Below are 27,366 nucleotides of genomic sequence, written 5' to 3' on the forward strand. Positions count from 1 at the left end.
TAGGCATTGCACTGAATCTATAGTTGGCTTTTGGTAGAATTGACATTTTAACGATATTAATTCTTCCAATCCATGAAAACAGAATAGTTTTCCATTTATTTCTGTCGTCTTCAATTTCTTTCATCCATGTCTTATAGTTTTCAGAGTAGAGGTATGTCACCTCTGTAGTTAAATTTATTCCTAGGTATTTTACTGGTTTTGGTGCTGTTGTAATTGAGATTGATTTCTTTATTTCTTTTTCAGAAATGTGTTGTTCGTGTATAGCCTTTCTCCTGCATTGGCAGTCAGGTTCTTTACCATTAGCGCCACGTAGGAAGCCCTAGCCTTTCTGATTCTTGATTTTTTTTTTTTTTTTTTTTTGGTGACCTAGTTCTTCTTGAAAGTTTTTAGACTTTTCTTGTTGCATCTATGTTCTAAAATTCCACAGTATTGTGCTTTGACGTGGGTCTTTTTTTTTTTAAACAATTCTTATGGGTGGGCTATTTATAATCAAGAAACCAGTTGTTCAGTTCTGAGAAATTTTCTTGTATTGCATCTTTGATAATGTCATCCCCTTCATGTGTACTTTGCTCTCTCTCTTTCTGGAACTTCCACTACTCAGATAGTAGACCTCACGTTTTCCACCCCCACACCTCTCCAAAACCAGGCCTCCAATTTTTTTTATCATTCTCTTTCTATTTGTCTTACTTTTTGGGAAATTTTCTTAATATTCTAACACTTTAATAGATAGGATCACTTCTTCTATCATATTGTTCATTTCCAAAAGTTTTAAATTTCTTTCTCCACATGTTTATTTTTAGACGGTATTATATCTCTCCAAATATGGTAATTGATTAAACTTCCTTCAATTTCTCTGAACGAAGTTCAGATTTTCTCCTGTGCATTAAATTGCATGTTTCATTGTTTTAGTGTATTTGTTTTAGATTCTGCTTTTATTTAAGAGGCTCAGGGTTCTTAACTTTTGCCTTAGAATAGCTAATACCATTCTGTTTCTTCCACTCCTTCCAGGCACATGAGGGTATTAATTTCCCAGCCTCCAAGAGATGTGTTTTGGCCATGGGATGTGAACAGTATGGATGTACATGTAACCCCCACCCACAAGACTGACCGATTAAGATCTGTCCATCTATCTAATATTGTAATGGAGGTGCCAGTCACCCGAGGTATATCCGGGAACCCTGAGCTGTACTGTGGAGGCCAGCTGCCAGGGGGGCGTCATGCAGAACCACTTTGAACTTGGCTTGAGTGTGAAATCAGTCTGCTGTGTTCAGCCACTGAGACTTTGGTATTGTTTTTTATTATAGCATTCATTACCTGGCCTGTCTTGGTGATACAACTTGGTAAATGCAAGCCCCTCTACCAGGGGTTCTGAGAGCTGAGTAGGGATGGGGCACCTGTACCAGCTGCTGGGAAGTGCAGAATCTCTGTGACTGAGTCGCTCTAGAGAGGAAATCTTCAGTTTCACCCAGGTTGGGCAAAGGCAAGCTGATGGGCTGGCTACTTCTTAGACTTCCGGCCAGCCACACCCGACTCTCCGAGGTCCTTGAGGCCGGAATCCCAGACCTTTCAGGGGTTTGCAGCGTGAATCAGTCAGCTGCCTGGCTCTCCCCTGCCGACTTAGGTCTTCTGTTTCTCCGCTCTGCCACCTCAGTTACCACACACCTTTCTGCCAGCCCAAATTTTGTGGCTCTGGTCCCCAGACCTGCTCTCTGTCCTTCCGTGCTTGATTTTTTAAATCCCTTTCCTGCCGTTTTCTATATGGAATGTATTGAATCTGTTGTGTTTATTGAAATTTCCTTAATGAGGAATTTTTTTCCCTTAATTTTTTATTACGAAAAATTTGTAAATCTGACAATTTACCACCACATTTCTTTTATTCTCTCCTCCCTCTCTGTTTAGATATGTGTGTGTACTGTGTTTATGTTGGGTTTGTTTTTTTTTTTGCTATAACATTGGAAAGTATGTTACAGATATCATGACCCTTCACTATTAACTAGTTCAGCATGCATCTTCGAAGGAAGAAGTATTCTCTTATAAACCATAACACCGATTATTACAACTATGGAAAAATTTTTTAAAATCCTATCATATCATCTAACATCTGTCATCCCACATCTCTAGTATAACATCTAGTATATTTAAATTACCCAGTAGTTCCAATAATTCTTTTATCCTTTTTTTTTTTAATTAAAAATTGGGATCCAATTGAGATAAACATGCTACAGTTGGTTGTTATTTCTCTCCCTCTTTTTTTTTTTTGGCCCCACCTGGAAGTTTGCAGGATCTTGGCTCCCTGACCAGGGATGGAACTTGTGTTCCCCTGCAGTCGAAGCCCAGAGTCACCCCTGGACTGCCGGGGAAGTCCCTCCTCAATGTTTGTTGTATTTTTTCTTTAATCTTGAGCAGTACCAACACCTACAGAACTAGATTAATGACTAAAAATGAACCCCTGTTAAGGAGATGCTTGTGAAAGTATACAGGAACAGGGCAAACTTTATAAAGTAATTTTAATGGTTGGTGTTTCTCACTCAGGTGTCACTAATCGAAAACTTAACCAAGCGATGCTCCGCACCTTGGGTGTGTGAACATTTTGGATAATGAAGCAGTCTTTGTCTTTGCTGCGATGAAGAACGGTATTTAGAGCCTTCTCAGCCCACCCGACAGCGGCCTGTGCGCTTGGCCAGCACTCAGCCTCATGACTTTTGTTTGCTTCGAGCTGAATTTGAGTCTGAGCTCAAAGGGCATTTCTGTTTATGACTAATGGGTGAGCTCCGAAGTTAGTGTAGTTATCAGACATTCCTGACATGCCACACGTCTAATTCCTAGTGCTCGGAGGACCTGGTGCCCTGCCAGAGGAAAACAGAGCCTGGAGGGCACAAGGAAATACCGCCACAGAAAGTCTTCCTATAAGTTACAAAAATCCAATCATGTGTTTAGCCAGCAGACCAAATGCTGGGGATGGAATTGATTTGTAGCATGTTAGCGCCATTCCTTGGGCCGCTTACGAACATTTCTTCGTTTTCTGATACTTGATTCTCAGAATTCCATTCCTGTAGCTTTAAAAAAAAAAAAAATCTGTGATTCTTTTGGTTGTACTCAGAACCAGAATGAGGCACTTTTTAATGCAAAAGCCTATACCCTGAGAGGGTCTTAGAGTGTATTGGGGGGGGGGGATGGGGAGTTGGGCGTGGCGTCCATCAGGGCAGATGCGGTCCTCAGCAGAGAGGACAGGCAGAGAAGACTGTCATCGAGCACGTGTTGGATGTAGCCGTTGTTCTGGGCCCCAAAGACTCCTGCGGTGGACAGGACAGGTCGTGGGGAGGCGCGAAGAAAGATAAATCAGTCTTTAGACTACCTGGATGTACCACTAAAACATGCTAAATGAAGCCAGACACAAGAAAGCACAGATTTCCATTTGTATGAAAGTCCAGGAAAAGTAAATCTGTAGAGACAGAAAGTAACTTAGTGGTAGCCGGTGGCGGGGAAGATGGAGTTCCCCGGTGGTGCAGTGGGAAAGGATCCTCCTGCCAATGCAGGAGATTTGGGGGGTTCAGCCTCGTGGGTCAGGAAGATCCCCTGGAGGAGGAAACAGCAATCCACTCCAGTATTCTTGCCTGGGAAATCCCATGGACCGAGGAGCCTGGCGGGCTACAGTCCATGGGGTCCCAAAGAGTCGGACAGGACTGAACACAGCAGCTGGAGCAGGGGGCATCTTTGGGGGTGGTCAGAATTGCTATACTTAGATTGTGGGGTGGTTTTAACTCTATAAATTTACTAAAAATGTCTGATTTGTACACTTACAGTGGGCAAATTTTCTGGTATATAAATTAAACTTCAGTAATGCTATTAAAAAAAAAAAGCTCTAGGCTTGGAATTATTAAATTCCAGCATGACCTGTAGCTGCTTCCTGTGGTCAGAGTGACCAGGGTAATTACCGTGGACTCAGTGGAAAGGAGAGAGACCACGTCCACGGGGTCTCTGCGCGGGCTAGCTTTCCCAGATTCTGGAGGTTACATCCCCTGGTAATAAACATTGAGCCTACGGACATAAAAGAGAAATGGGCGCTTTGGTTCCAGGAGCCTAGCCCTGTGTTGTCGTTACAAGGATGGCTTTGTGTTCCCCTCAGCTCTACCCACGGTCACAAACACTGGTGGTTCATCCGTGACACCGCAGGGAGGCACAGTCTTTGTCTTTGTCTCCAGAGCAAACGTTTAGCCACCGCCGGCCAGGCGATTTCTATGCAGCTCCCACCTAGGGGACAGGCGCTCATGGACTGCAGAAGCAGTGGTGGGGCCAGAGCCAGACTTCGTGCGTCTCGTGTGTCCCAGAGTTTGAGAGAGGCTGTCAGTAAACATCGGAAGACCCAACGGACGCATGAATGAAATGTCTCTTTGTGGGTAGTTTTATTGTTACTTCCTATTGGCAGGAATAAAAAGACTCAAGACTGACGTGTCTTGCGGTTGTTTTTCCACTTCTAGTTGAAGTCGGTTTCCTCGGCATCCTTACCGTGACCTCCTTCTATCACCCTAAACGTGGGCACATCCCAAGGCCTTGCCTGGCTCATCAGTCTCACCCATTATCTGATCTCCACCTGGAAATTTCACCCCGCATCTCACCTGCCTTGTCCCTCTGGCAGCTGGCACACGACATATTTTTACATTAATTGATTATCATTTTGTTTACCTGTGCTGGTATCAACACACTCCTTTGAAACGGCAAATCGTAGCCTTGTGGACTTTCTCAGTTCCTGCTGTCACGTCTGTTGAGCGCACTGTTTGAGTAACACCCCCAGCGTTTCATTACCCAGCTTTTCCGCTTTCAGATATCCAGAGACTGGGAGGGCTGCTGGCCCCAGGAGCCTCGAATCCTGTTATTTCGTTTCCCTGCCCTCCGCGTTGCCCCCAGCGCGGTCGCCTTCCTGCTTGTCCCTGCGGTCGCCTCCTCTCCAGTGGTGAAAGGGAAGATTGGGCTCCGTTTCAGCCTCTCTGCAGCTCTCACAGGCGTGAGGATCCCTGAGGATCCTGCAGAGAGCATGACCATGCCCTCCCCGTTTCCGATTTAGTAGTTTGGGGGGGAGGAACTTAATAACTTGCATTTCCACCCAGGTTCCAGGTGGTGCTGACACTCCTGGATCAGGGGCCGCACTTTGAGACCTGCTACTTTTGTGCACCCGGTCCATCACTCTTAGGTCGACTTTCCTAAATTAAAATTTGCCCCAGGTCTGCATTCCTTGCTGAGGTCTTCTATTCAGCCCAGGACTGTATTTCCCCAGGTAGGTGCAGTGGAGTAGGAAAACCACATTAAGTAATTTTTAGGCTTTTCTCCCCCCTACTTTTCAAGTCTTCTTTTTAGATCAAGGAGATCTAATGGTGCTAATATTATGTCTTTAGCACCTTTCTAATACTTGCTGTTGTTATTCAGTCACTCAAGTTGTGTCCAACTCCTTGCGACCCCATGGACTGCAGCACACCAGGCTTCCCTGTCCTTCACCACCTTCTGGAGCTTGCTCGAACTCATGTCCTTTGAGTCAGTGATGCCATCCAACCGCCTCATCCTCTGTCGTCCCCTTCTCCTCCTGCCTTTTGTCTTGCCCAGCATCAGAGTCTTTTCCAATGAGTCGGCTCTTCGCATCAGGTGGCCAAAGTATCAGAGCTTTAGCATCAGTCCTTCCAATGAATATTCAGGATTGATTTCCTTTAGGCTTGACTGGTTTGATCTCCTCGCAGTCCAAGGGACTCTCAAGAACCTTCTCCAACACCACATCCATTCTTCAGTGCTCAACCTTCTTTATGGTCCCAACGCTCACATCCATACATGACCACTGGAAAAACCATAGCTTTGACTAGATGGACCTTTGTCGGCAAAGTAACGTCTCTGCTTTTTAATACGTTGTGTAGGTTAGTTATGGCTTTTCTTCCAAGAAGCAAGCATCTTTTAATTTCATGGCTGCTGTCACCGTCCACAGTGATTTTGAAGCCCACGAAAAAGTCTGTCATTGTTTCCCCATTTATTTGCCATTAAGCGATGGGACCAGATGCCACGATTTTCATTTTTTTAATGTTGAGTTTTAAGTCAGCTTTTTCAGTCTCCTCTTTCACCTTCATCAAGAGGCTCTTTAGTTCCTCTTCACTTTCTGCCACAAGGGTGGTGTCATCTACATATCTGAGGTTATTGATATTTCTCCTGGCAATCTTGATTTCAGCTTGCGCTTCATCCAACCCGGCATTTTGCATGAGGTGCTCTGCATATAAGTTAAATAAGCAGGGTGACAATTTACAGCCTTAACATACTCCTTTCCCAATTTTGAACCAGTCTGTTGTTCTAATACTTAATTGCTTTTTTAACAAAGAGAGCAAGCCATTAGCTCAAAGCTGCTGCCAGCAGTCTGATAAAGTTTTATATTACGGTTTTGTTTTCATTGTATTTATTTTCAACGGCAAGTGTTAAGGGGCTACAGTTTGAAACCCTAGGTTAAGGGGTGGAGTCCAGAAGTCTTAAAGAATTCTTGCCTGTCTTTTCTCCCAGTGGGTTTCATACTTCAATTATTTTCATGTATCACATATAGTTCTTTGGATTTATCTGAAATTAATTTTGTTGTAAGGAAGAGATAGGATCTAGCTTTTATCCCCTAACTGGCTATCCAATTAGCCTAACACTTTTAAATAATCAGTCTTTTACTCATCATAAACAATTTTATGGATAAATAATATCCTTGGAAACATATTTATATTAAAAGTTGCCACAAATCGTTAAGAAGGACAAAGAACATAATTTTAAAAAAGGACAATTCACAAAAGAAGTGAATAAGCATATAGAAAGATTATGAACCTTAGTGGTCATTATTAGATTCCGCCCCCCTTCTAGTTATCTTGTCGAGGAATGGTGGTATATGGTTAAATGAACCTTCACTTACTTTGTGGTGGTTTGTTTTATTCATTAAGTTGTGTCTGACTCTTTTGAGACTCCACGGACTGTAGCCCACCAGGCTCCTCTGTCTGTGGGATTTTCCAGGCAAGAATACTAGAGTGGGTTGCCATTTCCTTCTCCAGGGGATCTTTCCAGACCAGGGATTGAACCTGTGTCTCCTGCATTGGTAGGCGGGTTCTTTGCCACCTGGGAAGCCTAGTTGCTTACGTTTTGATAAGAGTAACTTAGGTTCATTAGTCGACCTCTGTAAGAAAGAGGTTGAATCTAACAAGGTTCTGTCCACACAGAGGGTGAGTGAGCCATGTGTCATCTCTTTGTTGTTGCGATGGGTATGTTCTCCAGAGTGAATGTCAAGCTTCTTTCCATCCTGGTCCTTGAACAGCTATTATCTGTGATGCAATCTGTTACCAGTTGTGTGTTGTTTAAACTCTAGGTAGGAGAACAAGACCACGGTGGTGGGTTTTTGTTTGTTTGGACAGTAATCTCTTAAGCCCTCTTCCTCTTTCAAACATTCCTACCTTCTTTGCCAACATATCCACTTAAATTCTCAAACTATTTTCCAAAACCGAATAATCCGGCAAGCAAACATTTCTTGGCACTTAGCAGAGAAAAGAGGTACAGGTTAAAGTGTTTGCTGACCTCTGTGTTTTCTCCGGGTCAAATATTTAAAAAAAAAAAAAAACTTGCTGAATTTTTGAAACACCTGAAATAAATTCCTTTCCCTCTTTGTAACTAAGAATCTGTTTTCTGTTAGCTATTCATTTCTGATACATAATGTAATGATAGTCAACTAAAATAAATTATGAGACAAGTATTTTGATTCAGGTTTTAACGATGTTTTTCTCCTATCCCGTCCCATGATGTAAGGTCAACTATCATCTTAATATCAACCTTCATATTATGCTTTTAGTAAATGCATTTACTGTTACATCTGTGTAAACTGAACATTTTTTAAAATCACAGTTCTTCCATGGTGTCCTTGTTTTCATTTTTTGTCTTCCTTTCTAACCTGCACCCACTTGGTCAGCCGACACAGTTGCTCTGCCGACTGCGTGTGAGGAAGGCATTGGGCTAGAGATGCAGAGAAGGCTGAAGGGGCCCTGGCCTTGGGAAGCCCGTAGGCTGATGAGAAAGACAGGAACCTAGTAAGATGCTTAAGGCAGCTCCTCAGTCTTTCTGGGGGTGATCAGGTGGGACGGGGTTCGGGAAACACTGTGTAAAAATTGCACTCCTAGGTTACATGGGATCAACAGTGTAATGGTTTTTTAATACTGCCAAACTGTTTGTTAAAAGGATGTATCAAGTTACAGAATCACCAGCAATAAATGAAAGGAACTGATTTCCCACATCTTCCACCAGAACTGAATTTCATCCTTGGGACAAAGCAAAACAAAACAAAAACTTGATATCCTGAGAGTCTTAAAATCAAGCCTCATTATTGTTTTATTTGGCTTTTCTTTTTATTATTAGTGAAGTTGAGTATTTTCCCATATTTTTATTGTTTTACTTACTCCAAATAATCACTTGGAGTCTTGGCATTCTTAAAACTTGTCACTAATTTTATGAAACAGTTTATTGAGGTGAAATTCACAAAGCACAGAATCAGTCACTTTAAGGTGAACAATTCAATGATATATATGCATTCACAGTGGAGTTCAACCCCCACCTCTCTCTAGTTCCAAAACATTTCCATCACTCCACTACCGATGGGCACTTGTCTATTGCTTCTCTCTGTGGACCCTGGCAACCATTGATCTTCTTTCCATTTGCATGTGTTTATCTATACTGGATATTTCATATACATAGAATTATAATATGTGACCTTTGTGTTTGGCTTCTTTCACTTACCATAATGTTTGGAGGTTCATCCACATTGTAGTGTATTTAGTATTTCCAGGTATTGATACTTCATTCCTTTTCATAGCTGAATAGTATTCCATTGCACATATATACCACACTGCTTATCCTTTCATCCACTGATGGACACTTGAGTTCTTTGCACCTGTTGGCCTTCAGTGGTGCTATGAACCTGTAGGTACGTGTAATAGTTTGGGTACCTGTTTTCAATTCTTTTGGTTATTCACCTCAGAGTGGGATTTCAGGATTATACAATAGCTCTGTGTTTTAACTCTTTGAGGAACTACCAAACTGTTTTCTATGGAGGCTGTACCGTCTTAGCTTCCCGTCAACAATGTCCTGTTTCTCTATATCCTCATCAACACTTGATATTTCTGTTTTTTAAATTATAGCCATCCTGGTGGGTACCTCACTGTGGTTTTGATTTCCATTTCCCTGATGACTAATAATGTTGAGTACTTGTTACTGTGTATTTCATATATAAGTGAGAAAACCGTGTTTCTGAAGATCTTATTTTCAAATTATTTAAGTGTTCTTTGAGGAGAAAAGTTTACATAAAATTAAACAAAGTGGCCCAAATTTGAGAATTAGCAAGCTACTAATTTTGCTAAATATGTCATAGTTGTCATAATAGAGATTTCTGAAGCATAGGCTTTTGCTTCCAGTTTTTTACCACCACCCCCCCCCCCCCCCCGGCCATGCTGCAAGTCTTGCAGGATCTTAGCTCCCTGACCAAGAATTGAACCTTTGCCTTTGGCAATGAAAGTACAGAGTCTTAACCACTGGACTGCCAGGGAATTCCCTCCAGTTTCATTTTCTCTGTCACTGGGTGGATTGGGGCTGTCTAATGTGCCTTTAAACAATGGTTCTCAAAAGTGTGGCCCAGGGACCAACAGCATATGAGCATCGTTGGGGAACTCGGTACAAACGCAGATCCTTCCTTTTCCGCTCTTTGCACCTTGTGGCCATGTCTTACACAATTGGGAAAGTCAAGGACTTCCTGCTCACAACCAAGGGAAAGGACACCAAATCTGTCCAGGTCAAGAAAAATTAAGGAAAATGTGAAGTTTAAAGTTCGATGCAGCAGATACCTTTACTCCTTGGTTATCACAAAGAGAAGGCAGAGAAGCTGAAGCAGTCCCTGCCCCCAGATTTGGCAATGAAGGAGCTGAACTGAACCACAAGCACTGATTTGAACTGTATGAAAATTTTAAAAATTCTCAAAAAAAAAAAAAAAAAAAACCTTGCAAATCCTAGTATCAGTAGATCAGGCCCCCCCGCCCCGATCTGCTGAGTCCCAGACCCTGAGGTGGCCCCGGCAATCTGTTTTAATCATCATTTCAGATGAGTGGAGTATGCTCTCAGGTTTGAGAACCTCTGCTCTAACTCAAAATTTCAGGTCAGTACCGGTATTAAAGAGCCCCTGAGGGAAAGGAATTCACAATTTTGGCTTTGCTAGCATCAACTCTTCTTTTTAACTTTAATAGGCAGGCAATACAAACAGTTAAATTGAATCGTATTATAGTCTCCTGCTAATTCTTAAACATGTATACATCTTATAGTTTTACCTAGAAATTGCTGTTCAGTCTACTTTTGATCTTTGATCAAATCTCTAAAGAATTTAAGAGCTGTGTGTCCTTAGAGTGTATCTTCCATTCATCTGCAATTGGGCTTTATTTTTCACTTCTTTGAAGACCCTCCTGCCAGTTTCTGGTGTGAAGGTCCCCATGGGCACTCACAGCCGCTACTGCTGGACCCAGATGTGCACAGGCAGAGGCCGCGATGGACCCCTCCTCAGTGGGGTCATCTTAAAGGCCAGGGCCCCTTCCACCTCCTCCTGCCAGAAGTTCTTTTCTGGGGGGTCCACACTACAAGTCATGTGGAATCTTAGTTCCCCGGCCAGGGTTTGAACCTGGGCCCTCTGCACTGGAAGCATGGAGTCTTTACCACTGGACCGCCACGGAAGTAGCCCTCCAGAACTTTTTTAAGGAACTCCTTTCTTGCCATTTCTTCCAGAAATTGGTGGCCAGTCAATCCAAGTAAGGTATCAGTAGTTAAATCCGTGCCTGGAATTGGCGGTACCGATGGCTGTATCCTGCACAAGCAACTTAATGGCTGGAAACCCCCAGCTTGGACTAGAGGGGCGTGTGCAGCACAGTCACAGGCTCCTTTGATTTTTGTTTTTCCTGCACAGGGTGTTCAAATGGAGATAATACTTGCCTCTACTTGGCAGGATTTTATGGGGATTTAACTCATACATAGATATTTAAAGCGTGTGTGGTACATGGAAGGACTCAGGAAATGTTTATTAGTAGTATAATTTACTCAATGTGAAAATTAACTTTTTTTTTTAACATAGAATATTGGAAGTATTGACATTTTTGTAGGTACTGTGTTTGCATCCCCAAAGCAGCAGCACTTTGGGGGCACACAAGCTGTGTGTACTTTCAAAGGTGAATTACTCACAAATGTTGCCTTTCAGGCGTCTATTTCTGAAGGAGTGAGAGGATTCCGTTCGGTGGTGTAAGGGAGATGCTAATCGGGCCTTCTGCCATCCTCCAGACCTGAAATCTCTGCTCCAGAATTAGAGTGAAGTTAGGACGTAAATGTCCAGTGGTTAAGACTCCGCCTTCCAATGCAGGGGGCACAGGATCAATCCCTGGTCTGGAAAATAAGGCCCCAGATTGCCTGGGGTGTGGCCAAAATTAATTTAAAAAAAAAAGCCAGAACACCTGAGGAAGGCTTTTTGAAGGGTCAGAGGGGACTGTTCTTATTGTTCGCTGTTCAGTCAACGGGATGGGGCGTCCCGGGCTGTAGCCGAGCAGACCCAGAAACAAGACCGCTGTGCTTAAATATCTGAAAGCCCGCCACGAAGAAGAGGGATGAACCTGGCTCTCTGTGGCACCACGAATAAAATCAGCCGCGGTGGGGCTCAGCTATAGGAAGGCCAGAGTCTAGCAGAGGAGACCAGGATGGGAGCCAGTGGATCAGAGAGGACGTGGACTCAGGCTGAAGAAGTGAGCCCGGCTAGACGCCCCTGTGACGCCCCTTTCAGCTGGTAACCTCGGATGAGCCCTTCAAGCCCTGGGGCAGCCGTGCCCTCCCCGATCCGTGGTCCTGCCCGTCTGCCAGCCCTCTCCTATCCAGTAGGACCCGCTGAGAAGAATTTAAGCAAATTTTCCCAAAGACGCAAAACCAACTGCGTTACCCTCCTCCGAAGAGGTTTGTGTTCTTAAAAGTCAGTTCCTTCTCGCTGCCTCTTCACTCAGCCCTGTTTCCCCCCGTCCCTTTCGTTCCTTGGTGTTGCCAGTTTGCCTGATAAGAAGAGTGATGGAAACTGATCTGCATCATTGTAAATTAAAATTCTTTCAGGAGTAGAGAGAGTTCTGTTATTTTTACCTGCCCTGTAAAATTCATGTTGTGAGCCTCATCTTTAATCCCACCGCTGTTCTCAGAGCAATGCAAGCAGGTTTGTGTGGACCGATTCTGTAGCGATCGCTGTCGACCGAACGAGCTCTGCCTTGAGTTAAACGTCAGCAGCAACAGATGCTGTGCAGTAAAAATAACTCTTCAGACCTTTAACATTCATGCTCAACTGTACATTTGGGAGGCTGGAACCGTGGCAAGAGTTTTATTAACCTGAAAATGGTTCTCTCTATCAAGCGCCGTTTCATCCAACGTTAGTTAGCACAAACTCGGTTGCAGTTAGCACGGGTGAGTGTGTCTGGCCGCACTTGCACACACAACAATATTCACCATCATATAAGCGGGAGGGGCACATTCATCTGTGTGCGACATCTGTCATAGGACCCTGACTCCGTGGCCTGACAGTAAACACTCAGTGATGGGTTGTATGAAAGAATGATATAATGCCCTCAAGGAGAGGAAATACCATGCAGAGTTCAAGTTTTGTATGTAAACTGTGGCAAAGTGCTGCAGTAAATTGCCATTTTCTTCACATTAGTCACGGTGCAAAGGAAGACTGTTTTTTAAGCAAAGAGTAATCTCTGGAATTTAGCATAAAGACGCTCGGTAATTTCAGGCTTTCTGCCTGCTGTTGCTCCTTTGTGGGAGAACCAACAAACTGCATCCATTTTTTACTTCCTCGACATCAAAGGAAGATTGACTCTTTCAGAGATTCCTCCTGCAAAACAAGAGGAAGAAATTTAGGAACATTTCTTCTGAGTCACGTTGTGTCTGATTTTGGAATATGTCTGTTATTTCTTTTTGTTTCTGGTTACTTCTTAGTGTATCATAGTAATATGTTTTCTTTATCAGGATAGCAGCATATCTGAGTGCTTTTGTTAGTTTAGTACCTGAGAATGTTGCTCTATATCTGTTTCATAATTTGCAAAAGAATTAAAAGTTTGAAATTTATTAATGTGTGTTTAATGGTTTTACCCTTATCAATAGGGTGTAGAGAAAAGATCTGTGTTTATCCAGATACAGAAAATACAGTATTGATTTTTGAAGCAAGACTGCAAGGAAGCATTTATGTTAAAGTTCCAGGAAGGGAAATGTCTGAATTTTTAAGTGAGTTCACAGTTACATTTATACTTATAGAAGTAATGCAAGTATTAGGACAGTGACAGTTAATAAAGTGCTTATTGTCTGCTTTGAGCAATAATAGAAAAGGCTGGATTATTTCCAAGTGTAATCAAGTTACTATCATAGTAATCATAGTGCATGTTCTGAAACTTTTGTGACTTCTGATTCTTGAAGTAGTAGGTATATTCACATCATACTTAGGCTTGAACATGTTGCTTTGGTGCTGGGATAAAACTTGCATAATGTCTATCTTTTGTCATTCAAACATACCATTTCCATGTCTCCTTATCCTTTATTTCTTTGGGATGCCTGTGCCTTTTAGACAGCCCGGATAGAGGAGGTTAGGGAGAGAGGATCCTCCAGCAGAAGGATGCGCAAGGGGCTTTGTCCAATCAGGCGATGCAAGCTCAGTCTCACAGACAGAGTATGAAGACAGGGCCACGTCCCGTGACGTGGGGAGCTTTTGATACACATAGTATCTAGTACCTTTGTCAGAAGAAAACCCAGTTTTCCTGCACATTTTTCATGATATAAGGTGGGATTTGAGCACAATTCTAAGAGCCGGATTTTGGACTCAGATTAAGTTCAAATTGGCTCCAGGTTTGCAGTGAATGTGGCGAGTTGCCGTGTTTAGATGTCTTGCTTAACACGGCTGAGATTCATTTTGCTCGTCTACTACATATGGAAGCTTTCCACTTGTCAGGCATCACACCAATTGGTTCTCGTTTAAACTTCATGATCTCCTCCCCACTCCGTCCCCACCTTTTAAAAAAAAATAATAGATTGGAAAATAGAGGCTTTTAAGGTTGATAACCTGCCCGGCGTTGTAAGATGGCAGAACAAGGACTTGAATCCAGGTCCCTTTGATGCCAAACTTCAAGTTCTTAACTTCTGAGCCAAATTCTTTCGAATTACTTGGAACACTTGATTAAACAAACACTGCTGGGCCCTAGAGTTTCTGATCCTGTAGGCATAATGTATACTGTACTCCAGGGCCCAAGGATTTGATTTGAGAAACACTGCCTGACTCCGTTCCCCTGGAGAGTGAGAGAGAATTCACGTGTCCTGCTTGGGTTCATAATCGCCAGCATTTACTGACTGCCTAACCATGTCCTAGACACTCTTGAGTTAATCCGTTCTCATCCGTTCATTCATCTTAGCCAGTAGTCACATTGCAAAGAGAAGATGGGGTTGTGACCACCACTTAAAATGAAGAGAAAGAAACTGAGGTAGGGAAGGCTGTCCAGTAAGATAGCCTCACCTTATAGGTTATTTTTTTTTAATGTAATTCAACCTTTTCTGTAAATTTAAAAAAAAAAAAGTGAGGGTAACGATAAACAAGATGTGAAGTTGCTCAGTCATGTGTGACTCTTTGCGATCCCATGGACTGTAGTCCTGCCAGGCTCCTCCGTCCGTGGAATTTTCCCGACAAGGATACACAAGATGATCATACAAGGATCCCAGTGAGCTGCAAGCCCTGGATATAAATGGAAAAGGTATCATGACAGTTCTTAGCACCCCTTGCCACCCAAGTAGATACAGTGTCCACACTAGTCCTCAAAAAAACTGAAGAAAAGCCTCCTGTGTTGAAATGGGGGTTTTAAAAGAAGCTTTCCTCAAGTCAGTTCCTTACAATGCAAATACCCTGTGGTGTGGCTGTGTTGACCCTCGATGTTTACGACAGTGGCCAGACCGGTCACCTGCTTTCACTTGATGTTAACAGCAAGCTTGGGCCTGTGATGTGGGCCTCGCCGCTCATCAATGTACTGGCCGTATCTAGAAGAGCTCTAGAAAAAACCTGGGGAATAAACAGCTCTCTGTTCAAAATCATTTTCTTAAAATGATTGCTTTCAGTTCAGTCACTCAGTTATGTCCAACTCTCTGCAACTCCATGGACTGTAGCACGCCAGGCCTCCCTGTCCATCACCAACTCCTAGAGCTTGCTCAAACTCATATCCATCGAGTCGGTGATGCCATCCACCCATCTCATCCTCTGTCGTCCCCTTCTCCTCCTGCCTTTTGGGTCTTTTCCAGTGAGTCAGTTCTTCACATCATGTGGCCACAGTATTAGAGTTTCAGCTTCAGCATCAGTCCTTCCAGTGAACACTCAGGACTGATCTCCTTAGGATGGACTGGTTGGATCTCCTTGCTGTCCAAGGGACTCTCAAGAGTCTTCTCCAACACCACAGTTCAAAAGCATCAATTCTTCAGTGCTCAGCTTTCTTTATAGTCCAACTCTCACATCCATACATAACTACTGGAAAATGAAAACAAGGAAAATGATTGGTTTAGCTGGGAAACTAAAGAGGAAAATAGCTAAGTCAGGAATTAGAAATCATTCTCTTGGTGGAAATGAAGTGACTTGGCCCTAAGGTCGGTCCCGGGAGGGGATTCTTCATGGCTCGTCTCTGGGCTGGGCTGCTTCGGAAGGCCGGGACCCCTGCAGCCATGTCCAGAAGTGGATTTCATGCTCAGGGAAGGTTGAGAGAAAAGGAGACACTTCTTTCTTTGGATCCTCGGAGGAGGGCTGTTGCAGGCCACTCCTGGGAAGGAAGGATTTCCTTCCTTTGCATGTTTTCCTCCCAGAGTTCTGAAACAGCTCGTTACTCTGATGAATGATGCAATTCTAGAAATGACCTATATTTCAGTTGCGCTGTGAAATCACCGATACTCACCAGCAGGGATCAGAGAGTCCAGGTAGTTCACATTTGGAACTGCGCTGATGGGGCCCGAGCGTTAAATTAGCAGACATGTCACCTGAAGTTGGCCGCCCTACAGCAGGGTGGTCACCGGTCTTTGGCGCTGGCCTGCCTGCAGCTGCCAAGGAAAATCTGAGAAGCGAAAATGAAGAAAGTGAGAAAGAAAATCAACCCATGATAAAGTCCAAAACCTGTACTCTGCTTAGATACCTTGTTTCCCCATTAGCTTTAAGGCTAAAAGAAAAAGTATAAGGCATTTCAAAAGGTGAGGTCTCATTGATATATAAATATTAATACTTTGTATGTTTGGGTCCATTAAACATTTTGTTGAGGGACTATTAAGTCCAAGTGTAAAAATAAGATCTGTTTGTCCCTCCTGTCAAGGAGAGCTCTTCATGGACCTTGCAGTCGAGTTAATTTTTAGAAGAGCAGCCAAATCTGTAGTTGGTGTAACCAGATGTATATCTTGTCTTGAGCATGTGTGCATGCTCAGTCGCTCAGTCATGTCCGGCTCTTTGTGAGCCCATGGACTGTAGCCCGCCAGGCTCCTCTGTCCAAGGGCTTCTCCAAAATACTGGAGTGGGTTGCCATGCCCTCCTCCAGGGGATCTTCCCAACCCAGGGATCAAATCCACTCCCCCTGTGGCTCCTGCATTGACAGGCAGATTCTTTACACTGAGCCACATGGCAAGCCCTTTTCTGTTTGGTGGGAAGGCTATTTAGCTTCAGAGCTCACTCTGCATCCCAGCCATCCTGACCCTCAGATTGAAGTTCTTCCTGGATGACCTTATTCATTTATTGTACAGTCTTAAGCTGTAAACTTTCAAAAGGTATCATGACTTGCTACTTTTTTGGATATTCATCTTTGCATTTTAGCCCTGTTTGTTTGTTTGTTTGTTTTTTCTTTAAAGACTTCAAGCACAGTAGCAGAAACAGCAAAGAACAAAACAGAAATGCAGCCTGGATGCTTAGCACGTGGGTGGTGCTGGACTTTGACACGTGCGCTTGGATGGAAAGAGTCACCTGTGCCTTTGTTCTGGTCTGTTCCAGGTTGACCAAGCCCCTGTCGTTCGCTGACTGTGTTGGCGATGAGCTGCCGTGGGGATGGGAAGCCGGGTTCGACCCTCAGATTGGTGTCTACTACATCGATCACATAAACAGTGAGTGTTTCCTTTTCGGTACAAACAAGCATGTCAGACAAGTAATCCCCCCAAATCTAGAGTCATACAGGAGAGCAAACGCTCTACAGAATGAATTTCTCTATTTCAAACCCTCACTTTCCATATTTAACAGAAATGTCCATTTTGGAAGTTTTGTTGGGCTTATGGGGGCAGAGAGGGAGAGAGGAGTCTGTCTGTCTGTCTGTCTGTCTGTCTGTCTGTCTGAAAGGGCACCAGACCCTCCACCTTGCAAGTCCCCTCCCCCATTCCGAATGACACGCCCTGTGCAGATATCTCCATAGTACGGGCTACTTACTCATTGTACTGCCCTCACATTGTTTGTAGGTTTTTCCTCACTAAATTGTGAGCTTCTTGTGGACGGTGACTGTGGCTTTACTTTTCCGCCTTTGGGTGCCTCGTATGATGATAAATGTTAGAACATGTTAGAACAATGAAGAACTTTGTTGTGTAATGCACAGATTAAAAACCTCTCTGTTTTTAAAGAAATTAAAGTGCATTTCGGTTCTAAATTATGCTTTAGAAAACACTGTTCTGAATATTTAAAAACTTGATGATCAGAATATAAATTTTTAGGTCCCCCATTTTTCTTTGGTACGGTAATGGGATCCCAGGGGCCTGGCAGATTTACTGTGGCCCGAAGTGCCCCAGTTACCCACAGCAAGTAGTCTTCCCACTAAAAAGACTCTGATCCGTTATCTCATTAATCTTAAAGACACTCCTGTGAAGTCGTTTAGGGAGGAAATTGTATGTTCTTCTCTTAACAGCTGGTCTACGCATATGTTATGTCTTGACATTGTTTAGTTTCAGCATTATTTTCTTTTTTTTTGTTTGTTTTTCAGTAAAAAATTAGAGAGTGTTTGGCTGTTTAATACTATTTCTAAGTCACACTATCAAATACCTAGAGGTAAAAGTTTTGACCTTGACAATAATAGTTCCTTTAGGCCCTAAGTGTTTTGTGATAGAATTCACCTTTCAATGGCTGAGCGTGTGGAGTCAGGGTTCTGTTTAGGTATTGATGGAGGTGTTTGTAACTAACTATTAATAGAAGGTAATTATGAAGTACTGTCTGTAAGGTTTTGATATTATCACTGCAACCAGAAGTAAATCACTTTTTGATAGAGTCAGAGTTGTACCTTAACTCTTGTCTTTTAGTAATTAAGGTCCATCTACATATAAAAATGCACAAATTTTAAGCATGTATTTCAATGAATTTTGGCAAATATATACGCCTTTGCAGCTGCTGCTCAATCAAGATACAGAGTATGGTTTTTCCTCTGTGTTTTCAGCTTTGCTCCCTTATCCTTATCAGACCCTGATACCTTGTGCCCTTCCCTTTAAAAAATATTTTAAAATTTTAAAAATATTTTTCATAGAAGCGATACATGAGCTGAAGAGAAAAGTATAAATTATAGGTAAAAAAAAAAAAGGAAGAAAACTCAGAGATAACCAGGTATTCTAAACCTTTCATTGTGTCTGTCCAGACCTTTTCATGTTCACTCACACACACACACACACACACACGCACACGCAGAGTTTTCAATATATTTTTTACATCAAGTGGAATTATATCACATACAGTTTTATAAACTGCTTTTTTTATACTTAATATATAATCTTTCATCCAAAAAATTTTCTGTGTAATCATATCAACTCTTTTGATAAGAGAACCTCACGTTTCTCTCAGAGGATCTTCCTAAAATATAACCAAGATCCTTTCATGCCCTCACTTAGAACCCTTCTGCCACACACTGTTGCTTACAGAATGAGTTTTGTATCTCTCAACGTGACATTCAAGAAACCACAGCTCATCCCTCTTGAGGTCTTGGGGAAGAAATGAGAGAAGAGTTAGATTCTATTCCCACCGTCGCCAGTAGATCAAAGGAGAACAAGTAAAGCCCCACGTCCATTCTGAGGGGTGTGCCTGCAGCTCCCGAGAGAAGGTGCTTTAAGCTGATGCCCAAAGGATGAGTACGTTAACCAGGCCTGGAGAATAAGGGGATGGGGTACAGTTTGGGGGCTGGAAGGAGAAACTGCCTGCAGAAGGAAGCCCCATAAGTAAAGCCAGAGGTCTGAAGAGGCCACAGAAAGCAGGACTTAATGAAAGAAAGAAGAGAAAGTCAGTGATCTGAGGCTGGTGTGAACGAGGCTGGGAGAACGGCTGGAGCACCAGACTGGGGTTGGTGCTCGAATGGCCTCTTGTCTCAGACTTTTCAAAGCCCTGCTTAATCACTGCCCATTCCACCGGGCCTGACTTTTTCAGCTGGAAAAAGTCCCATGTCTCTAAACTGCCATGGCACTCAACCTTGCCCTCCTCAGGGCTCTCACCCTTTTCTACTGTATAAAATGCTTGTTGTCACTGTTGCTTTAATTCCTATGTCACGACCTGTCCCGAGCTTTGTAATCTCTTTGGCAGGAGGGATCACGCCCGAGCATCTTGTTTTCCCTAGTCACACAGTAGATGCTCAACTGTCTATAGAAATAACACAGTGTAACAGGTAAACATAGCAGAGAGTTTCTAAAATGGAAGATAAGGAGAGTCGCTCATATTCATTTTATTCATTCTTCCTGAGCGCAGCAGAGAGAATAGAAATGTGCTTAAGAGACAGAAGTAATATTCCTTTGAAGAGTCTAATGTTATCTTCCCTGATAAGTTCTTGTAGCTCACAGTGTGTTCGCTATCTATAAATTTCTCCATCTGTAAAACTGATGGAATGTGAATTCCCTTGAGGTGTGTGATGTCTTAACAGTATGTGATATATTACTTCTCTTATATAGTAGACAGCATGCAAATTATATTGCATTATAATACAGTAATCTCCTAAGGCCACCAGGTCTTAATAGAAAAAAAAAAATACCATGTTTGTGTAATATACTTTTTTGAGTATTTACATTTAATAAATATTCTTCACTGATCTATTCAGCAAACATAAGTGATGGAGATAAAGCCCAGTCCTACTTTATGAAGCACTTCTTCAAAGTGCCTCTGGGAACCCATGTTTGTAGTTCCTATTTGAATGGGACGGTATATCAGAAATGTCAGTGGTGCCTGCCGAAGCTAGTAGCATCCGCTATTTAAACCAGTCGACTGGAGTATTTCAGCTAATCTATCCAAAACAAATGCCGACAGGTTATTATTATGATTATTACCATTGTACTTTACTCACTTAAGTGTCCATCGGTGTTACTTTCAGTGTTTTGTGGCAATTTAGCTGTTGACAAGCATTTTATTGAAAAGTATGCCCGTTCGCCAATATGTAGGGAAATATGATTAGGTAAAACCTCTAAAGATATTGAGAGAGGACTGGGAATTTATATCTTACTGTAGCTGTTACTTAACAAACATTTCAGGTTTTTCATTTACACTTTCAATTTGTGTCATCTCTTTATTTGGTTAGTTTGCTAGTTATTTAGCTCACTGGAACAAGTTACCCCAAAACTTATGACTTAAAATACGTTTATTATCTCATTGTTTCTGTGGGCGATGCATCCAAGCAAGGCTGGGAAGAGTCGGGCCTCTGGCTCTAGGGCTCTCTCCATCTGACCTCAAGGTGTGAGCCGGGCTGCATGACCGGAGGAACTCCGCTCTAACCTCATATGTGTGGCTTTTAGAACAATTCAGCTTCTTGTCAGCTGCCAGCCAATGGCCCCCTCCTCACTCCTTGCATGTGTGGGTTTGTGTGTGTGCATTCAGTCATGCAGCCGTGTCCAACTCTTGGCGACCCCGTGGACTGTAGCCTGCCAAGCTCTTCTGTCCGTGGAATTTTTCCAGGCAAGAACCCTGGAGTGGGTTGCCATTTCCTTCTCCAGAGCATCTTTCCAACCCAGGGATCGAACCCACATCTCTTGTATCTCCTGCATTGGCAGGTGGGTTCTTTACCGCTAGTGCCACTCGGAAAGCCCGCTATGTCCATAGTGTGAAAGTGGACGTGTTAGTTGCTTAGTAAGTAAGTAAAGTCACTCAGTCGTGTCCGACTCTTTGCGACCGCATGGACTATAGCCTACCAGGCTCCTCTGTCCATGGGATTTTCCAGGCAAGAGTACTGGAGTGGGTTGCCATTCCCTTCTCCAGGGGATCTTCACAACCCAGGGATCAAACCTGGGTCTCCTGCATTGTAGGGAGATTTTTTACAATCTGAGCCACCAGGACAGCCCACTATGTCCATAGGACGGCTTTTAATTCGGAAGTTGGCTTCATTAGATTGAAAAAGCCAAGAAGAGCCAGGCAGAGAGAGCAAGACAGTGGTCGCAGCCCCTGTATCCCAGTCTCCAGAGACACCCCGTCTTCATCCGTGTGCTCCCCATTTGAGGCAAGTCACTAGGTCTAAGTGGTATTCAGAGGCTTGCACACTAAGAGATAAGGATAATCCTGGGTCATCCAGAGTTAAGACCATACATTTCTGTGTGTTAGAGGATGAATTCTCTGTACTTTGAGTCAGTTTGCATTCATATATTTCAAAATACTGGAATTGAATGTAAATATTGCACATTTAGGTGGCCAGAGATCTTGAGTTATAAGGAATATTTGAAATGGAGATGTTTGGGCTCCTACTGGCTGACCTCTGTCTACGACCTGGGCCTTTATTGTGGTTTCCTCTGGGAGGGGTGCAGGAGGCAGGTTTCAGCAACTTTAAGATGGGATATTTCAAATAATTTCAGAATTGCACACAGGATGCAGTGCGTGAGCTGTCGCAGAGCACAGGCTCTCAGCTGCAGCCACTCATGGGAATCACCAGAGGAGCTTATAAACCTGCGATTGTCTGGGTTCCACCCGCAGAAGCTCTGATTGGTCCGGGATTTCTTTTAGAGCCCTCCAGGCGATGCCCGTGTGCAGAAGTGCAGGACCAAGAACAGTACTTTGGGCTGTTCTCCTGAAGCTGGGCACTGGGGTTTGGTCTTTTCGCTTGTTTTAAAATTTCTGATCTGCTGTGAACTGAATAGTATTTTTATAAAAGAACAATCACCATGAATTAGAAAAGTCGAAAAAATTAAAAATGCAAGCCCCAGTATTAGAGTCAACAGGTACAGAGTAACTGTATGAAATTGCTGTAAGATTTCAAAGTGTTTACTCTTCATGCCTGTACTTACTGTCACAGACACATCACAAAGCTTATGGACCGATGCTGGCCTGCATCCCACACCCTGAGGGATGTCGATGTAAAGGGCAGCCTGGCAAGAGTCCTGAGTTAAGTGCACAGAAGTGTAGGGACCATATTGGCTTCAGATTACACAGGGCCATGAGTAGCATGGCTTCTATTTTGAAGGTATTGGGGAACCAGAGGGTTCTGGGAAGGGATGACCCAATGACAGCCATGTCGCTGTGCTTACTTTGACACTGCATATGATATATTTGCAGTGAGAATAAATTGATGACAAAGACAGAAAGTGGTCAGAGTGGGGATGGACTGGGTAAAATAAAGCAAAAACTCTATCACGTTTCTGGAGACGTCACTTCATAATATTAATAAACTACTTGAAGGAGATAAAAATTAAAGAAGGCTACTCTTTTTTTTTTTTTTTGGCTGTGCCTCTCAGTTGCAGCATGTGGGATCTAGTTTCCTGACCAGGGGTTGAACCCAGGCCCTCTGTATTGAGCGCGCGCAGTCTTAGCCACTGCTTAGAGCAGAGACCACCAGGGAAGTCCCAGCTACCTCTTTTTTAAAGCGTAAATAATCCCCCACAAAAAAAAAAAAAAAAAACCCGTCATTAAATTCTGGAAAATAACCCACCTGATTTATCTTCAGAAACCACACAGATCGAAGATCCGAGGAAGCAATGGCGGGGGGAGCAGGAGAAGATGCTCAAGGACTACCTGTCGGTGGCCCAGGACGCGCTGCGGACGCAGCGGGAACTGTACCACGTGAAGGAGCAGCGGCTGGCCCTGGCCCTGGACGAATACGTCCGCTTGAATGACGCCTACAAGGAGAAGTCCAGCTCTCGCACCAGCTGTAAGTACAGCGGGGCTGCTCAGACCTGAGAAGGGGGGACCGACCTGCAGGTGATGGGAGGCCACCGGGGGTCTGTGGGACGGCGCTCTGGGTCCTGTGCCTCCTTGGGCAGGAGGAGCCCCTCAGCCCAGCTTCAGATAAAGGTCTCCTCGCTGAGGGATTGACGTTTACCTTTTCAGATAAGGGCAAGTAACCTGGCCCTTGTGCCGCTCTTGCACGTTGTTTTTAGTGAGACTAAAGTGAAACTAGAGCGGTTAGCACAGACCAAGTTTCTGCTGACCAACCAGCCTCTCATCTCAGAGATGCCTTTTTTAAAGCAGCAGCTGTGATGGGCTCAGATGTCCCACTGAAGTGACAAGTTTCTGGGTAACACAAAGCGCAGTTAAGCTGTATCTGCAATAAGCTCCTCTAAGATTTTATCCATAGATGTAAAATCCACAGGAAACTGAGGCACTGGGGTGTTGATAACGTTCCTTTTTATTGAAAAAAATGATGAAGGTTTGAAGATGACTTTTTATATCTAGGTGTCTGATGAATGACAATAAAGGAGTTAAAAAGTTAAGTAAGTATCCCAGAAGCATGTAAATCTTGTCGTTTTTAGCGTTTGTAATTTCTAAGTTGATAGCTAGTTATGCAACTTGTACAAGTCACTTTTTTTTTTTCCCCTCTCTTCTCCCTTTGAAAGTATTCTCAGGCTCTTCATCCAGTACTAAATATGACCCTGATATCTTAAAAGCTGAGATCTCCACTACACGATTAAGGGTAAGATTTTTTTTTTTTTTTTTTTACTGTGGTTCTATTAATATGCTGAACATACGCATAGAGTCTAGAAGGGGCCTCTGTGGTCATCTGCCATCTCAATTCAGTGAAAGAACCATTCCACTTATCCTCGATGGATGTCTTTCTGCTTTTGTTAAAACATGTTCATGAGATTGTTCTTATTAATGTGACAGAGTGTGTTACATTTCTGGGTAGTTTTATTGTTTGCGCTTAGTATGTAGAATCAAAATATGGTTTAAAAGTTTAAATGGTTTAAATCAAAAGTCTAAAAAACTTCAGTTTTCCTTTTTGTGCTGAAGGTACACGTCCAAAGTGGAGCTTAGTTGCTTTTTCATCAGACGGCCCAATCTATCAAAGTGTTCACAGTTCACATTACCAAGTCACTTCTTTTTCTAGGTCAAACTTTACTGGTGCCTCACACTTCCTTATGGGTTGTTTGCTGATCTTTACCCTAAATCTTTCTGACCACACGGCTGTTAAGGTCACAGCTTGTTTATCCTTGATTTTTGGAGTCTTAAAGACTGCTCACCAAGTAAATAAACTCGTGCAACCCTTGCATAGATCATGAAAGAGATTATTGCCGTGACCCCAGAAGCCTCCATGGCATTCCCTGGTCACCCTTGTCCTTCTCCCTACGGGTGACACTGGGTGACCTTTATTGACAATGCTATAAATCAATTTTCTTCCTGCTTTGAACTTTGTGAAACTGGAATGCTACCACATGGATTACTGATGGCTTCTTTTGTTCAACATTTCTTCTGTATTTTTTAAAAATTTATTATTATTATTTAATTTTAATTTATTTTGCAATCTGTGTTGGGTCTTAGCTGAAGCACGTGGGCTCTTAGTTGCAGAATGTGGGATCCAGTTCCCTGACCAGGGGTCAAACCCAGTGCTCCCTGCATTGGGAGCTTGGAGTTTCAACCACTGGACCCTTGTTCAACATTTTGAGATTCATCCACATACACTTTTATTGCGTGTAAACCATCCCACCTTTGTGTAGATACCATGAATTCTTCATTTCTTCTACTATTGATGTACATTAGAGTTTATACAAATTGCTAGTAATTAAAAACTTGCATCTTAATGTGTGTGTCTGTTGCACATGCCTTTGGGTGCACAGATGTATGCGTTTTTGTTGGTTATGCAACCAGGAGTGGAATTGCCGTGTTAAAATATACTCGAGCAGCTACTCACCCAGTTTTGGGCCTTGTTAGTCAATCAGTTCAAAATATCTCCTTATTTCTTTATGATTGTTCATCAGAGTGTTCTGCTTAGTTTTTAAGCAGTTTTGGATTTTCTTATCCTTTATTCAGCTTAATTCCACCACACGCTTTCAATTCTAAAATTTCTGTTTATTTTTTGTTTTTAATTATTGCTCAAATTCTCCACATCGATGTAATAATTTTTTGAACAAAATAATCACAGTTATTTTAAAATTCCATGTCTTGATTAGTATAATATCTAAAACTTTTTATGTGTTGAATTCTTTGTTCTGGTCTGGTTTTTTTTTTTCTCTTGATTTTTGGTCAGTATTTGACCTCTCATAGCTGCTTGCTTTTAATTAAGAGCCATATATTATGTATGAAAGAGAATAAAGATAATTTAAGGTTTGGGATGATCTTGTTAGCATTCAAAGAGGATTTACTTCTACTTCTTAGAGGAAGTTAGCTCAGGGGCAGATAACTTCAATTCAGTCAGGGTTTGAGTTTTCTGAATTCTGGGCTCCATTCTTCTTCTTCTTCTTTTTACTTTTTCACCACACCCATGGCATAAGGGGAATTTGTGCCCTGACTGGGAATCAAACCCACAGGGAAGTCCTTGGGCTTCATTCATTTTCCTCAGAGTGGGTCTATTTCCAGAGCCCCCTTTCTCTCAGGTCAAAGCTCTTCGGAATCCCAGTTGAATTCCTGAGGAAGCAAGCTGATTGAGGCTGGACTCCTCTCTCCCTGGAGCCCTCGGCTCTGAGAAACAGCCAGTGCTTCTCTGCGTGTCAGGCACCCGGTCACTGCATTCTCCTAGCTTTTCACTTTCTTGATCACGTAGGCAGATGCCTCAAAAGGAAAACCGATGCCAAGTTTGGATCTTGCCTATGGGCCTCTCTTATCATTTGGCTCTTTAACAGAAGTTCTTGCTGTCCTGGTAATTCTCCAGTACCTCCAAATAGATGTTTGTTTGTTTAACCTCGCAACTTTTCTATTTGTTCTCAGAAAACGTGTGAAGAAAGTCTGTCTATACTTTCCGGAAGCAAACCTCTCTTTGGTCTAGACTTCTGGGTGTAATTTATGAAGTCACTGTTGGACGTTTTCTTTTCTGCCACAAACAGCCCTTTGCCCTGTCCACCCGCCTTCATTTCTCTGTCTGTTCCTTGAGGAGCCTGCAGGCGGTTTGTGGGACACCTCATTGCTGCGTCTCTGTATCATGTCTATACATTTCTGTAATCTCAGGCAGATATGTTATTTTAAAAAAGGCTGGGGTGGGACGACGGGTGAAGGTATGTTGTCAAAACTTACTCTTGCTAAACTTCAGTACTCCCTGGAGCTGTGCCCATCTCAGACGTCACTACGTATTATTGCTTCCCCCTTGAAATTTTAACCATCCTTCACAGTTCTTTTCTTTGTAAGACATAAATATAGTACCTCATATTGTATATGGAATACCTCAACACACTATCATAATCTGTCGCTTTAAATCCCGTTTTAGGGAAGATTCTAACTAAGAGAGGGGTTTTTTAAAACAAAAGCAGGGCTTCCCTCGTGGATCAGTGGCAGAGAGTCCATCGGCCAACGGAGGATACATGGGTTCGATCCCTGTCCTGGGAAAAGCCCACAATGCCTCGGGGCAGCCAAGCCTCTGTGCCGCGCTGTGGAGCCTGTAGCGCCGGGAGCCGAAAACTGCTGCGCCCGCGCGCCCTGCAGCCCGTACCCCACAGCGAGAGAAGCCACTGCAAGGAGATGCCCTCGCCACAACTAGAGAGCAGCCCCTGCTCGCCGCCACTAGAGAGAAGTCTGCACAGCAAAAGCCCAGCACAGCCGAAAAAAATAAATAAAATTATTCAAAAAAGAAGAAACGAAAGCCTACAGGTTGCCTCTCACCAATAGCCATCGGAAGGAAACGGAGCCCTTTATAACTGGGAGAGATCCCAGAAGACCCCACGGAGTCACGTCCCCCAGACCCATCGCCTGATGCCGCAGAACCCCTCTGATAAAGCTTATTTTGCAGCGGGTCTAACGTGCGCTTAGGAGCCTGTGTTCACACGCGTGTCATCGCTGTGGGACCACAGAGTGAGTCGGGGAGGAGTGCCCTCCTCCACAAGGCGCTCCGCTCAAGAGGGAGGAGGCATTCACGAGTGACTGGAGTGAAAGATGAGAGCCTGTCTTCCATTAGTTCCTGTCTGTGAAAATGCCTTTTAATAGGAATGCTTCCACAG

The 27,366-nt window shown here is 43.2% G+C and overlaps 1 protein-coding gene across 2 annotated transcripts in view; it reads left to right on the top strand.

The window, feature by feature from the left end:
* WWC2 (WW and C2 domain containing 2) overlaps positions 1-27,366 on the top strand; it is a 145,937-nt gene that overhangs the window by 58,860 nt on the left and 59,711 nt on the right. The window contains exons 2-4 of one of the 2 annotated variants that reach the window (XM_043893266.1): positions 17,081-17,190; positions 22,953-23,156; positions 23,842-23,918. In XM_043893266.1, coding sequence (XP_043749201.1) covers positions 17,081-17,190; positions 22,953-23,156; positions 23,842-23,918 — 391 coding nt within the window. Of the gene's footprint in view, positions 1-17,080; positions 17,191-22,952; positions 23,157-23,680; positions 23,719-23,841; positions 23,919-27,366 lie in introns of those variants that run through there. The other variant, XM_043893267.1, reaches the window with a different exon arrangement.

Source organism: Cervus elaphus, chromosome 32, assembly GCF_910594005.1.
Source record: "Cervus elaphus chromosome 32, mCerEla1.1, whole genome shotgun sequence".
NCBI classification, from domain to species: Eukaryota; Metazoa; Chordata; class Mammalia; order Artiodactyla; family Cervidae; genus Cervus; species Cervus elaphus.